Source organism: Nilaparvata lugens, chromosome 3 (genome assembly GCF_014356525.2).
Source record: "Nilaparvata lugens isolate BPH chromosome 3, ASM1435652v1, whole genome shotgun sequence".
Classification (NCBI taxonomy): Eukaryota; Metazoa; Arthropoda; class Insecta; order Hemiptera; family Delphacidae; genus Nilaparvata; species Nilaparvata lugens.
The window spans coordinates 2588311-2602388 of NC_052506.1; the positions used below are offsets into that span (position 1 = coordinate 2588311).

Below are 14078 nucleotides of genomic sequence, written 5' to 3' on the forward strand. Positions count from 1 at the left end.
AAATATACAAGTAGCCCTATACAGAAAAGAGATAAATAAGATAGCAAATCTTATTTATCTGGAAATTATAAATCTCTGATTCTATCAATTCTAGTGCAGACAAATACACTCCTTAGAAACCTCATTTCTGCAGCTTGAATTCGACTGTCCATTCTCCATGTGTGAATCCAATTTCCATTTTTATGTAGGAGAGGGACAGTGAAGGCTTAAACTGCTGAACTTTATAATATAGTAACCAAGGTAAGTAAATTTAGCAAGTAGGCTTCCATATTCATACCAAACTTTGTCATTTACTCATAGGGATCATAGACCTACAAGTTCTTTTAGCTCATAGATTACAGAAATCTTAAACTATAATGAGGTCCACGTTATAATGGCAGTGTTTGATTAGCAATGGTATTGCTATCCTTGTCCATCATTCAACAAAGCGGATAGCGCTATCTCTTTCTCGCTGAGCTCTGTTGCCAGATCAGCTTTTAACAATATAGAATTAATAATTATATAACAAAATATTTCATCTTAATTATTATGAAAATCAACTAGTATGAAATTGTTGAGAAATATGATTCCTTGCTCATTCAATTACAATTGATTATTTCAAATGAGAATGAACAATTAATGTTACATTGATAAAACTGTATCAGCTACCGCGTCTATGAAGGCATTGACAAGACAGTGAGGGTCAGCAACGTTCCTTTCCTATCTTTCTCTACTGTCATTATAACGTGAACCTTACTATAGAGCTTCAAATTAATATTATTCAAATAAGGGTCAACTCACACTTACGGGACTCAGGTCGAGAAGAAACTCGACCCTAGTCGAGAGCATGTGCTTTCAAATGGTGACAGTCGTGGGGACTAGAATCGACTGGTCTGAGTGTCACCATTTGGAAACACTTGCTCTCGACTAGAGTCAAGTCTCTTCTCGACCTGAGTCGCATAAGTTTGAGTTAAGCCTAAGCGATATATAGCATATAAATCGTCCAATATCATCTTTTAGGTTGGGAATACTCTTATCAAATATTGAAAAAAATACAAGTAGGTACCCCTTTGAAAAATATTTTAAAGTTGAACATTTTCAAAAAGGGTATTTGAATTGTTTATTTTTCCATTTCTTGATTGTTAAACATAATATCAACTCCCATGTTATATGGAATAGGTCAAGTTACAATTTATTTATCTCTTATGACAAGTTGACAAAATGCTCACTTGTAGCTCTGAATGTAGCCTTCGGGTAAATGCTCTCTGTCAACCTCTCTAACGTATAATTCTATGAGTCGATCAGGACGTTTGAATCTGTATGGGGTGAGCTAAAGCACTGTCTTAATGTGGCCATGGCCATCTATAGTGTAACTGTAGAGAACTATAGATGGCCAAACGTAAACATAACCTATGGATTTTAAAGACAAACCACTCTCTGTCTCAGACAGCACCGTATCGCGCATGCGTTAGCAACGGGGTTTTCCCGTTCCATTCAGTCAGATCTTTGAATGTAACGTTCTTTGTGATGATGGTTACCGAGCACTGTAACTGGAGCCAATCGTCATTCTATTTGATTAGGCTATTATTATCCAATGATGATTTATCATTAAATTCAATATAATGATCAATATATTATTATTTTATTTAATAAAAGAAAGAGTACTTTTGAAAAATATAATTAATAAAATATAACAGTTGTTGTTATTTAACTGATGTTAAAAAACACTATAACTAAGTCAGCATATTGTCATTTTAAAACAAAAACCAAACCCTCAACGTCCTCTTTTACATTAAAAACATTAATAAACATAACTATTTGGAAAACCTCCAATCCCTTCCAGCATATTGCAATTTCAAAGCAAAATCCTAACCTATCTTCCCACCTTTGAAATATCAAAAAGCATAATTCTACCTGGACCCAAGCCCTTTATAGCATATTGCAATTTTTAAGCAAAAACCTAACCTAACCTTATGGAACATTATTAAATATAATCCAAAAAAACCTAACCACTAACCCCTTCACATTTATTAATTTAGATTTCAAAGCAAAATCCTAACCCCCTAACCTATCCTTTCACATTTGAAACATCAAAAAACATAACTCTAACTGCACCCTAGCCCCTTCTAGCATATTGCAATTTCAAAGCAAAAACCTAACCTATCCTAATAACACATTATCAAATATAGCCTAAATAAAACCTAACCTCCAACCCTTTCACATTTAATACTTCAGATTTATTCGTCATCTTTAGAACAAAACATAAACATGTGGTTTAAACATTTCATGAACATGTTCACAAACATGTGGTTCAAAGCAAAATCCTAACCCCCTAACCTATCCTTTTACCTTTGAAACATCAAAAAACATAACTCCACCTAGACCCTAGCCCCTTCTAGCATATTGCAATTTTAAAGCAAAAACCTAACCTTTCCTAATAAAACTTTATTAAATATAACCTTAATAAAAACTAACCCCTAACTCTTTCACATTTGTTGAACGATAGACAAGGATAGCAACACCATTGCAAATCGTACACTACCATTATAACGTGGACTTCACTATAGATACTCAAAGAATACTTTTGAATAACTATGTTATAACTGTGACTGTTGCTGGCCGTTACTCTGTTTCTGAGACAAAGAGAAGCTGCTTTTTAAAGTATTTTTCGGATAATTTTTCTAATTGATATTTTTCAAACTTTATACATTCTTATTTCAAGTTGTGTTGACTACATAACATAGGAATATGGCCAAGTTTATATTGCTTTTCCATGTCTCCATCAGGGGTATTTACTAGTCAGCTCATTACAGATGTAAGTACAGTGCCTACGGTAGGCTATGTTGAAAAATAATAATATTACTATTAAATTATATTTTTCAACTGCCTAGGTAGCCTTACTTATTCTTTTATTTATAGAATTTTGATCTCTTAAATTTCTTTGTTGAAGCCAACTGTCACGTAGATCTTTTCCGTAAATCTTTTCACTGGTAGTGTCTCAGACTGTTCAATTCAATTCAATTTTCTTTTTATCCACGACCCATGACCAGTCTTTACACTCGATAGATTCTTCATAAGAAATTAAAAAACACAAAAGTTCATGAAATTTACACTATCGAGATGGCATGCCAAAGAGTCAAATAAAACGAGTAATCTCCTCTTCACTTGAGGAATAGAGTGGAAGTTTGAGGAGTTTATCTCAAGGTACATTTTTAAATTGTTTATCTTCCAATTCACGGACACACAATGGGAGCCTGTTGAATATTTTCAGAGTTCGAATTAGGAAACTGGTGTGTGATCTTGCCAATTGCAATTGTGGCACGTCTACATAATCACGTGTTCTAGTAAAATAATCATGAACCTGGCCTCTCACTTGAAATTTATGTAGCTGTTTTTTAGAAGCACTAACGAGGCAAGTAGGTACTGAAGACTGTGAGGATCCGCAGGTCTTTGATCAGTGGCCGGCAATGTTGCAGGTACATATGGCGAGAATGTAATAATGCGGATCACCTTTTTTTTGAAGAAGCAGAATCCTCTCACAACAACCCACATGTCCCCACAGCACAATCCCATAGTTATTAATATGACTGTAGAACAAAGCATGGTACGCAGTCACCAGGTAGCTTCTTGGCATGATGTTCCTCAACTTGCGCATCAGGTAAGTCACCTTGGAGAGCCAACAGACCAAGTTGATGTGTTGGTCCCATGACAGTGAGGCATCTATCATAAAACCAAGCAGCTTAACTTCTGGCTCACCAAAGGAAGGCAGTCTGCGTCTCAAGAGTGCATAACATGTTCTGCGTCTTAGTCTGGTTCATGCACCAGACCAAGAACTGGCTCCAAGAACTTTCATTTGCTCCAAACCAAGAACTGGCCTCTACAAGCAGCCGGGTGGACCTGAGGATGGTCAACTGGGAATCCTCATCCTGGGCAACAAAAGTGGTGTCATCCGCAAACAATAATGCTTTTCCATTCATGCTGAGATCGTTCATGAAAATTAGGAAAAGAAGAGGGCCCAGAATAGATCCTTGAGGAACTCCATTGTTCACTTGTAGTGGACCATCAGATTTGATTCCATCCAGAGTAACCATCTGGGTACGTTCAGAAAGGTAATCCTGCATTGTTCTCAGGACGGCTCCACCAACACCATATCTCACAAGTTTTCCAAGCAATATATCATGTGAGACACAATCAAATGCTTTGGTTAGGTCGCAAAGGGTCATGGCAACTGAATGCTTGTTCTCCATTGCCCTGAGTATAGACTCAATCAGGGACTGAACGGCGCCTGTGGTAGATCTTTCTTTGCGAAATCCAAATTGATCTCTTGTGAAAAGCAGATTCTCCTCAAAATAGGTAGAAAGCTGGATAAACATTACTGACTCATAGATCTTAGAGAATGCTGGTATTATAGATATGGGTCAGTAGTTTGACAGTTCTTCTGGGTTACCCTTTTTGAAAACTGGAACAGTCCTGGAGATCTCCGAGAAATCAGGAAAACACCCTGTTTCAGGCAGCTGTTAATCAGACCACTCACAGGAGAAGCCATTGATGCTATTGCAGACTTTAATACAGCTGTTGATATGCCATACAAATTAGGACTATTTGAGTTTTTGTATCCTTTTACAATTTCTATCAAATCCATTGTGGTCACTTGTTTCCATTCGAAGCAACCTGTGCTGCTCCATAAAAATATAAAAAAGTAGTTACTGTACTGGATGATATTTTAATTTTATTTCAACTACTGATAGATTTGAAATGATGAAGCAGCGAAAAATACCGTTTTCTTTCTCCCTTCAAGTAAAGATATAGTGAGGTCCATGTTATAATGGCAGTGTTTGATTGGCAATTGTATTGTTATCCTTGTCTATCATTCAACAAAGTGGATAGCGCTCACTTTGCTCTGTTGCCAGATCGTCTTTCAACAATGTAGAATTGATAATTGATTAACAAAATATATCTTCTTAATTGTGAAAATTGATTATGAAGTTATTGAGAAATAATATTATTTCTTGCTTGATAAAATAATGTAGAATTACATGTCTTTCAACAATGTAGAATTAATAATCAATTAACAAAATATTCTTAATTATGAAATCATTGAAAAATATTATTCTCCGCTTAATATAATATAATTGATTATTTCAAACGAGAATGGACAGTTAATATTACTTCGATAAACCTGTATCAGCTACCGTTTATAGAAGGCATTGACAGGATAAGATCAGCAACGTTGTTCTCCTATCTTTCTTCACTGCCATTATAACGTGGACCTCACTATCACCAGAGACAAGAATAATATAGTTACTTATCCTTCATCTATGCTATCACTGCCTCAATAATTAATTGTTACATCCAGTTTTATTGAGCTTAGTGTGATCCACATGTAACGTGCCAGCTCTGTATTCCCTGTCAAAACGCACCCTAATGGCCGGGACACACATAACCGCACCGAGCCCCGCCGCGGCACGGCTGAGTGACGGACGTACTACGGCCAGTGAGAAAACAAATGCTTTCAAACGTGTAGGGACACATACTACCGCACCGCGTAAGCTCCGTCACCGTGTTTGTTGCCCGAGCCGTGCCCGCGCCGTCACCGACTAGTTCAGTTTACCTTTTGACGGTGCGGGCTCGTTCAACATAGAGAGCGAAAAACTTATTGAAGAGATACTGAATTTTCCAGTTTTGTACGATCAAAGTGATGAGAAATAACGGGAAAATAAGTTAAACCAAAAGTAAAATTATAATTACAAATAATAACACTTTTTGATTCCGAATTTTCCAGGTTTGTACGATCAAAGTGATGAGAAATATGGTTGAACGCGAAAAATAAGTGAAACCAAAAGTAAAATTATAATTACAAATAATAACACTTTTTGTGTAGTTGAGAAGTTGATATTGTGGTAATTATTCATATTGAATGAAAAAGACTAAGAAATTATTGTCAAAAACCACAGATTTATTGATACTCAGAAAGGCCGGTTTCTGTTATTACAACATTGTCAATCTCTGATAAACCATTCTCTCTGGTTTATCAGAGATTGACAATGTTGTAATAACAGAAACCGGTCTTTCTGAGTATCAATAAATCTGTGATTTTTGACCACTCTCTCTGGTTTATCAGAGATTGACAATGTTGTAATAACAGAAACCGGTCTTTCTGAATATCAATAAATCTGTGGTTTTTGACAATTTCTTAGTCTTTTTCATTCAATACAAATGCGAAAGGTATAATAGACATGATATGATAAATAATAAAATAAACAACAAAAAATATATAAGAAGGAACCCGTGATTGTGTCTTTAAGTTTAGATTTGAAACTGAATGAATGAATGAATGAATTTTATTTGCCAAAAACAAAATACAAAAAAGCTTTACAAAAAATAAATATAAGTATGTGCTACTGCACTTAAACCAAGATACATACATTTATTTAATTAGATATAATAACGAAATGATATCCTTCATATCATAAATAATAGTTTTAAAATGAAGATTCAATTTATGATCACATGCATAAGTACAGTAGGTGAGGCAAAAACACCGGCAAAGGAAGATTCCTTGTGTGCCAGTGTGAGAAAACTAATTACGTTAGTTACATAAGGCAGAAGATTACAATTTTATTGCTGATATATATATTTCCGATACATGACTGATTGTGGTATTGTTATGCACCGAAATATCAATCAATCATTTATTTATCAATACAATTACAATGATCTACAAAATCATAATCTGAAAGAGAAAAAACTAAATATATACCAGCACTATGATTCTCATCTTCTGTGTCTACAGGTAATTAGTTTTAAAATAAAAAATCTGGTGTGGCGTACTCACACAACTTTCCTTGCCGTTATGAAAAAATATCACCTGACGCTAGTGTTCCCGCACATCTCAAGTCTACTATTCAAAGATCTTAACCAGCTGTTGACAGGACAATAACGCTGGAGACACACGAAGTATGCTATCTCTTCATAGTGAATGATTTAATAGAATCAACAGTTTGCAATTGGATAATCACATTTTCTTGAATTTTGAGCTTATTTTCAATTTTAGGTGAAAATGTTACTGAACATTAATTCTAGAGATTTTCATGCTCAATCTTCTCCTCTTGAAATTTCTTGTTTCAATTGTATGTGAAGCCTGATAATCGTGAATCTAAAATCAAACTTTGCATAGATGGGGCGGAGCTCCTGAAATTTTTACAGATATGGGACTTGTGGCAGTTGATAGAGCTTATCGATGACTATTCTAGGTATAACTTTAATCAAAATCGTTGGAGCCGTTCTCGAGAAAATCGCTAAAAACCCTGTTTTTTCCAACATTTTCGCCGTTTTAGCCGCCATCTTAAATCGCAAAGCAATTTGATCGAAATTGTTCGTGTCGGATCCTTACAGTGTAAGGACCTTAAGTTCCAAATTCAAGTCATTCCGTTGATTGGGAGATGAGATACCGTGTACACAGACGCACATACACTCATACACACACACACACCACACACACACACACACACAACACACACACACACACCACACACACACACACACACACACCACACACACACACACAACACACACACATACACACATACATACAGACCACAGTAGCACTAGAGAACTGAGACACTGCTGCCGCTCGGCTGTCGCACGGATATGTGTGTTCTCCTACCATCATCACTGTGTCGCAGGTGTAGCTCGGCCGTACCTCGGCACGGGCTCTGTGCAGTTATAAGTGTCCCGGTCTTTAATCTTGTTTCACATATTGTAAGGGTGGCTTTTTGTTGGGTTTCCTTATTCTTTGCTATGTCATTTAATAAGTTCAATTGTGCAATTACAGAGAAAGCAGCTGGAACCGGTGGCAAAAAACATTCCAACCAGGAAGAGTAATGCTAGTCAATCGATCATCAAGCCTTCTCCAAAAATAATCATGAAGCCTCCAGACAGGATAACCGTCAAAGAGGAATTGATTGAAGTAAAGAAAGGTAAGCTTCGTATTTAGTATTCTATGTCAATAATGTGATCATGTTGTGGCTGGTTTTAAGACCTTTCTATTGTTTGACAGAGTTCTTCGATTCTACTTGATGTAATTTATTATACTTTGTGACTTTAAACTATTGCTTTGACTCTATTATTTTGTAATATTGTATTACTATGACTTTGTCAATTACCTATATTGGTCTACGACAATAAAATCTATTATTTATTTATTTATTTATTTATTTATTCATGAAAACCACAAGGTCACGTCAAAAAATAAAAATTAAATAGAAACCTATTGTTAGTCACAACAATCAAGTTATAAAGCTATTCATCTATAGTACGATTGACTGGCTTACGAAACACTACACAGAGTGAGTCATATGTATGGGAACCCTTCAATAAGTTGGAGACTGTTGTTGATGTAATACTGTAACTTTCAGGATAAGTTATTGGTCAAATACTCTACCTTTTGACCTACAACTAAATTTCAACCCCTCATGAGGGGGTGACTTAGGGGTTGTAACTGAAATACTTTGAATGTAAACACCCATTGTGTGATACATCATTTTAAATGCCTTTTTAAAACAGGAAAGATGACATCGATAAAAATGTTCTATGATACTTGTATCCGAAATGGCGGCTGATTGAAGTTCCAGCATTTAAAGAAATGAGGGGTTGTAACTCAAATATTTTGAATGTATACACCCATTGTGTAATACATCTTTTTCAAGGATTTTTTATTTATTTATACATTAATAGATACAATATCATTCTCAATGATACAATGATACAAGATTTTTTAATACAAGGAATAGAACATCAATAAAAATGTTCTATGATACTTATATCCAAAATGGCTGCTGATTGAAGTTTTAGTTTTTAAAGATATAATTGATAAACTTCAATCAGCCGCTATTTTGGATAAAAATATCATGGAACATTTTTATCGATGTCATCTTTCTCGTTTCGAAAAGGCCTTAAAAATTATGTATTGCACAATGGGTCTTTACATTCAAAATATTTGAGTAACTACCCCTTATTTCTTTAAAAACTAAAACTACAATCAGCCGCCATTTTGAATACAAGTATCATAGAACATTTTTTTGATGCCATCTTTCTTGTTTTAAAAAAGGCTTTAAAATGATGTACCACACAATGGGTGTTAACATTTAAAATATTGGAGTGGCCGTAGTCGAGTGGATCAGATGCTGGCTTTATGATTCAGAGGCCCGGGTTCAAATCCCGGCCCGGGCAAGATATTTATCTCGGGCCACTCCCGTGTTTCGGATGGACACGTTAAGCCGTCGGTCCCGGCTGCCTAAAAAGCAGTCGTTAGGTCATGTCAGAGGCCCTGAAATTGATCAGCTGCGACCTGAAACCTCTGACACCAGACCTGAGCCAGCCAGGTCACTCGATATTATTATTATTTAAAATATTTGAGTTACAACTCCCAAGTCACCCCCTTATGAGAGGTTGTATGTCAAAAGGTAGAGTATTTGACCAATAACTTATCCTGAAAGTAACAGTATTATATCTACAACAGTCTCCAACTTATTGAAGGGTTACCATACATATGACTCACTCTTTATAGTAACTTTGTTGTATTTTAGACACTGTTTATCTTTGTGAAAAGATACACAGTGTCTCAACTACAACAAAATTATCAATTTTTTCTTCTCTCTCTTCTACCTCAACTTTGCCCGTAAAGCTGGCCACCAAAGGTAGAACATGCATGCACATACACAGTCGACTTACATTGAACCACGGAATAAGGAAACCATAAGGAAAACCAAGGAAACCATAATGTAAATGTTCTTTACTCCGTGATTGAACAAATAAACCACTGGAAAATTAAAAATTATAATGATAGAAAAATTATTAAACCTCAAATATACCAGTGAAGGACAACAAAAATTAGAGATACAAAAACCTAAACTCAAATAACTATGCACAAAGCGTTTCGCTCTGATGACACAAAAATGTAAGTTGACTGTGAATTTGGCCAGCGTAATATTTGAAAGTGTGAAAAATAAAGAACATTTTTTAAGATTACGTCCTACGGACTCCATTTATGCAAGGTCATGACACAATCCCGTGATGTATTGCAAAATCGCCATTTTATGGGGTTCTAGATCACCAATTTTCAAATTTATCAGCTGTTATCATTATAGATTGAACAACATTAAATGTTATTTTGTTATATTGTTCAAGGAATATTGCTTGGCATTGAATTGTAAAATAAATTCTTCTCAGAATAATAATATTAAAGCTGGGTTTACACCAAAGTTATTAACAAAATGTTAATAACTTACTCCTTATGGATTCTATTAGATTGAATGGAAATTGACAAACACATATGTTCATCATGTGTATGATAAGTTATGTTCAATCTAATAGAATCTAAAAGGATTAAGTTAGTATCAACATTTTGTTATTAACTTTTGGTGTAAACGCAGCTTTAGATTCCAACTAGGAACTGAATAAATGATTTTTAGATTGGGAAATTCAATAATTCTACTTGTCTTTTTGAGGTTTGCCTTTTGTCCCAATGCCTTATAAATTATAAAAAGTTACACGAATAAGAACAATTTTTAATAATGAGAAAATGAATTATTGAGCCATTTATTATTGAAATTTCATTATTAAAAAATCGAAAACCTGAATTTACATATTATCTGAACCAGAATATTGTTTTTAAAATCATAATGCATGATTTTGTTATGAGCAGATTGGAATATTTCAAATGTACCGCCATAAAGACCCCACATAATGGCCGCACCATAAGGAACACGAGTGTCATGACCTGTATTTATAGACCTTGATTTATGGAGTATAACTAGTCACGTCAATAATATTTTGTCATAATCATTCAATCTCAGCTGTTTTCCATGCATGAAATCAAGCCGGTAAACAGCTGTTTGCAGAACAAATAAACATATGATTCTCATTACAGCATACTCTACTGTAATGATCCATATGTTTTCTTCACATTCGAGTATGTTGCCTAATTTTCTGAAATAGGAACAGCAAAACTGCTACAAAAAACCACCTTCAGTGCTCCAGGTGTTTGTCAACTTCCACAAAATACCTGATTCGGAATTTGTAAACTAGGTTTTGTTCATAGAATGCATGTAGTAAATTCAGTAATAATAATAAAGGTAATGTTTTCTATTTCTCAATTATTCTTCTTTAGATTATTATGACAAAAAATAGTGTACGTTACTTGGACGTGGATGTCTTTTGCAGTGCTCGAATGAAATTCTAGTCTCGGCTAACGCCTCGACTACAAACATCATTCTCGCCTGAAAAGGCCCCTTCCCGTCCATGTGACGTAAGATACTATTACATAATCAACTCCAAGTTTACATAATTCAACACAACACTAAATAAATCAAACATATTCTTGGTTTGAAAGGAACTCTTGTACACTATAACATACTGTATCAACTAAGTATTTTTTTCCAAATGTTTTTTGAAGATCTTCAAATTACCTATCAATGTATCTTCCGTCCATAGTCTTTCCTTGTTTCAACCACCCTATATCATTCTCCAAATATTCTGTCCATTTCACCCTATACTTTGTCAAACGTTTCATCGTATCGTTCTATAAAGATGTTCTTCTCTCTTTCCAGAAACTCATGTGGCATCTGAAGAAGGAGAAAGAGAGGGAATCGGAGCTCCGACAATCTCCAACTCTATTGGAACTGTAATGATCAAGAATGAAGAGTCGGGTTTATCTGCAACTGGAGACGAACAGGATCATAAAAATATTATTGTTTCAAGTTTATCTGCAACTGGAGACGAACAGGATCATAAACTTAGTATTGGCTCAAGTTTATCTGCAACTGGAGACAAACAGGATCATAAACTTAGTAGAGGTTCAAGTTTATCTGTAACTCGAGACGAACAGGATCATAAACTTAGTAGAAGTTCTACTTTATCTGTAACTCGTGCTGAACAGGATCATAAACTTAATATTGGTTCAAGTTTATCTGTAACTCGAGAAAAACAAAATCATAAACTTAGTAGAGGTTCAAGTTTATCTGCAACTCGAGACGAACAGGATCATAGATTTAGTATTGATTCAAGTTTATCTGTAACTCGAGACCAACTTAATATTGGTTCAAGTTCATCTGCCACTCAAAAACCCCAGGACCATCAACCCAGTGGTTCTAGATCGAAAAAGAATGTATCCAAGCCGTACATGTTCAGGTATTCTACCGTAGAAAGACAGATAGGCGTAAAGGATTTCAGCTGTCAACACTGTGAGAATAACTACAATTCCTTAGGTGAACTTAAAACGCACATCAAAGCCCAACATTCCCAGTTTAACTGTGATCACTGTTGGATCAGTTGCACCTCCCCATGTGCATTGAATACACATATCACAACACATCATCCTGACGTGGAACAGATCAGCTGTGATGTTTGTGAGTATACATGTTTTGATGCGGCTCTTCTAAGACATCATACTAAAAATCATGAAGGTGACAAAGGGTCGAAACCACACAGTGAAAATGAACACACAGTTAAGAGGCTCATTTGTAAGATCTGTGATTCTCGACATGCCACAATGGAAGGGCTTATAACTCACATGAGACGCCATGAAATTAGTAGCGTTTGTGAGTTCTGCGGATATAGAGCTGAGGATTTGCGTCGAATGGGTGCGCACAGACGCAAGCACGTGGGAGAAAGGATCTTCAATTGTCAACGGTGCAATTTTGGGTGTAGCTCGAAGTCTGATCTGCTGATACATAATGCGGGTAATTGCCGTGGAAAACTGTACAAATGTGAGTTATGTGACTTTGAAAGTAATACATGGGCTCCCTTGAAATCCCATTTGGGGATACATCTTGGTGGAAAGATTTACACTTGTCGATTTTGTCAATCGATTTTTTCTCAATCAAGTGCATTGAGAAGGCATACTCGGAGCAAGCATTCTTCAAATAAAATTTGAATTAATTATTCATTCTTATAAATATAATTTATTAAAGTTTGTCAAGTTTCTTATTAAACCCTGCAGAGCACGGGTTACCTGCTAGTAGCCTATATAACTAGTAGTTCTGTGAACAGTAGACCTCTCGCAGTATTCTCATCCACAAGTACCTAATGTCAGCTGTTTTAAATGTTAACAAAATCAGTTCACGTTTGAATTTGTATTCCATAATTTATTAATATTTATGTTAATTTAAACAATGAATAGAATATATTTCTATTCCAGAATTTATAGTCTATAATATTCATCCAGTTCCGTGATACGCCGACTTCAACGGCGATACAAGGTCTTCCATATTTGACGCTAAAGCTAGTATGTTGTCCCTAAATCCTAAATTTTTCAAGCTGATAACTTGGTATGATAATGAGTATGGTTATTCTTGTAGAATCATTGATCTCATTAAGCACATGCAAGATAAAGATAAAGAATAATTTTTCCATCTAATGAAAATTGATTCTTTTCAATCAAAAATATTATAAATATAAAGAAATAAGAATCTCAGTACCCTTTTTTTGAAATATTTTATCACTACATGTTTCGGACATTTATGCCATTTTCAAGTGATATCAAAAAAAGGGTAGTGATAAAATATTTCAAAAAAAGGGTACTGAGATTCTTATTTCTTTATATTTATATTACAAGTAGCCCTATACAGGAAAGAGATAAAAATATTATAATTTCTTCAGCATTATTTAGTTCATTTGATTATTTTTAATCACCTATTAAATTAGTTTCTTCGAATGTGAGAATATTGATACTGATGGACACGTATAATAATACCATGACTGCAAAACAAAATATTGAAACCAAAGACCTTAAAGATGCATACCTCTTTCATGAGGTATGCTGTGTCTATTTTTATAAGGTTTATAGGTTCAATCAAAGAACTTGAAGATGCAAACCTCTTTAGGTGTTTGATTGAACCTATTAACCTTATAGAAATAGACACAGCTTCTCGAGACATCAGGTATTATTCACTTGACAGCTGATTGATTATGAATAATTCTATAGTCTGATTAATCCTATGATTAAGGTCTTAAAGCTGCGATTAGACCAAATTTATTAACAAAATGTTAATAACTCATCCTTATAGACTATATTAGATTGAACATAACTTATCATACAC

The 14078-nt window shown here is 34.9% G+C and overlaps 1 protein-coding gene across 2 annotated transcripts; it reads left to right on the top strand.

The window, feature by feature from the left end:
- The first annotated feature begins 2633 nt into the window (after nt 1-2633).
- LOC111060438 (zinc finger protein 600-like) lies at nt 2634-12928 on the top strand. Of its 2 annotated transcripts, XM_039422604.1 has the most exons (5): nt 2657-2794; nt 7814-7958; nt 11589-11713; nt 11816-11884; nt 12038-12928. In XM_039422604.1, the coding sequence occupies exons 1-5, from the start codon at nt 2753-2755 to the stop codon at nt 12911-12913; spliced, it is 1257 nt and encodes a 418-aa protein (XP_039278538.1). In that variant the 5' UTR covers nt 2657-2752; the 3' UTR covers nt 12914-12928. The 2 variants fall into 2 exon arrangements, with proteins under 2 accessions (XP_039278537.1, XP_039278538.1); XM_039422603.1 differs by having other exon boundaries at nt 2634-2794; nt 11589-11884.
- Nucleotides 12929-14078: the final 1150 nt, after the last annotated feature.

What these genes read in the sequence shown, in the direction of transcription:
- LOC111060438 (XM_039422603.1), top strand. Translation starts at nt 2,753, where the DNA reads ATGTCTCCATCAGGGGTATTTACTAGTCAGCTCATTACAGAT. An exon ending in CTAGTCAGCTCATTACAGAT is followed by an intron (nt 2,795 to 7,813) that starts GTAAGTACAGTG and finishes GTGCAATTACAG; the next exon opens with AGAAAGCAGCTGGAACCGGT. An exon ending in ATTGATTGAAGTAAAGAAAG is followed by an intron (nt 7,959 to 11,588) that starts GTAAGCTTCGTA and finishes CTCTCTTTCCAG; the next exon opens with AAACTCATGTGGCATCTGAA.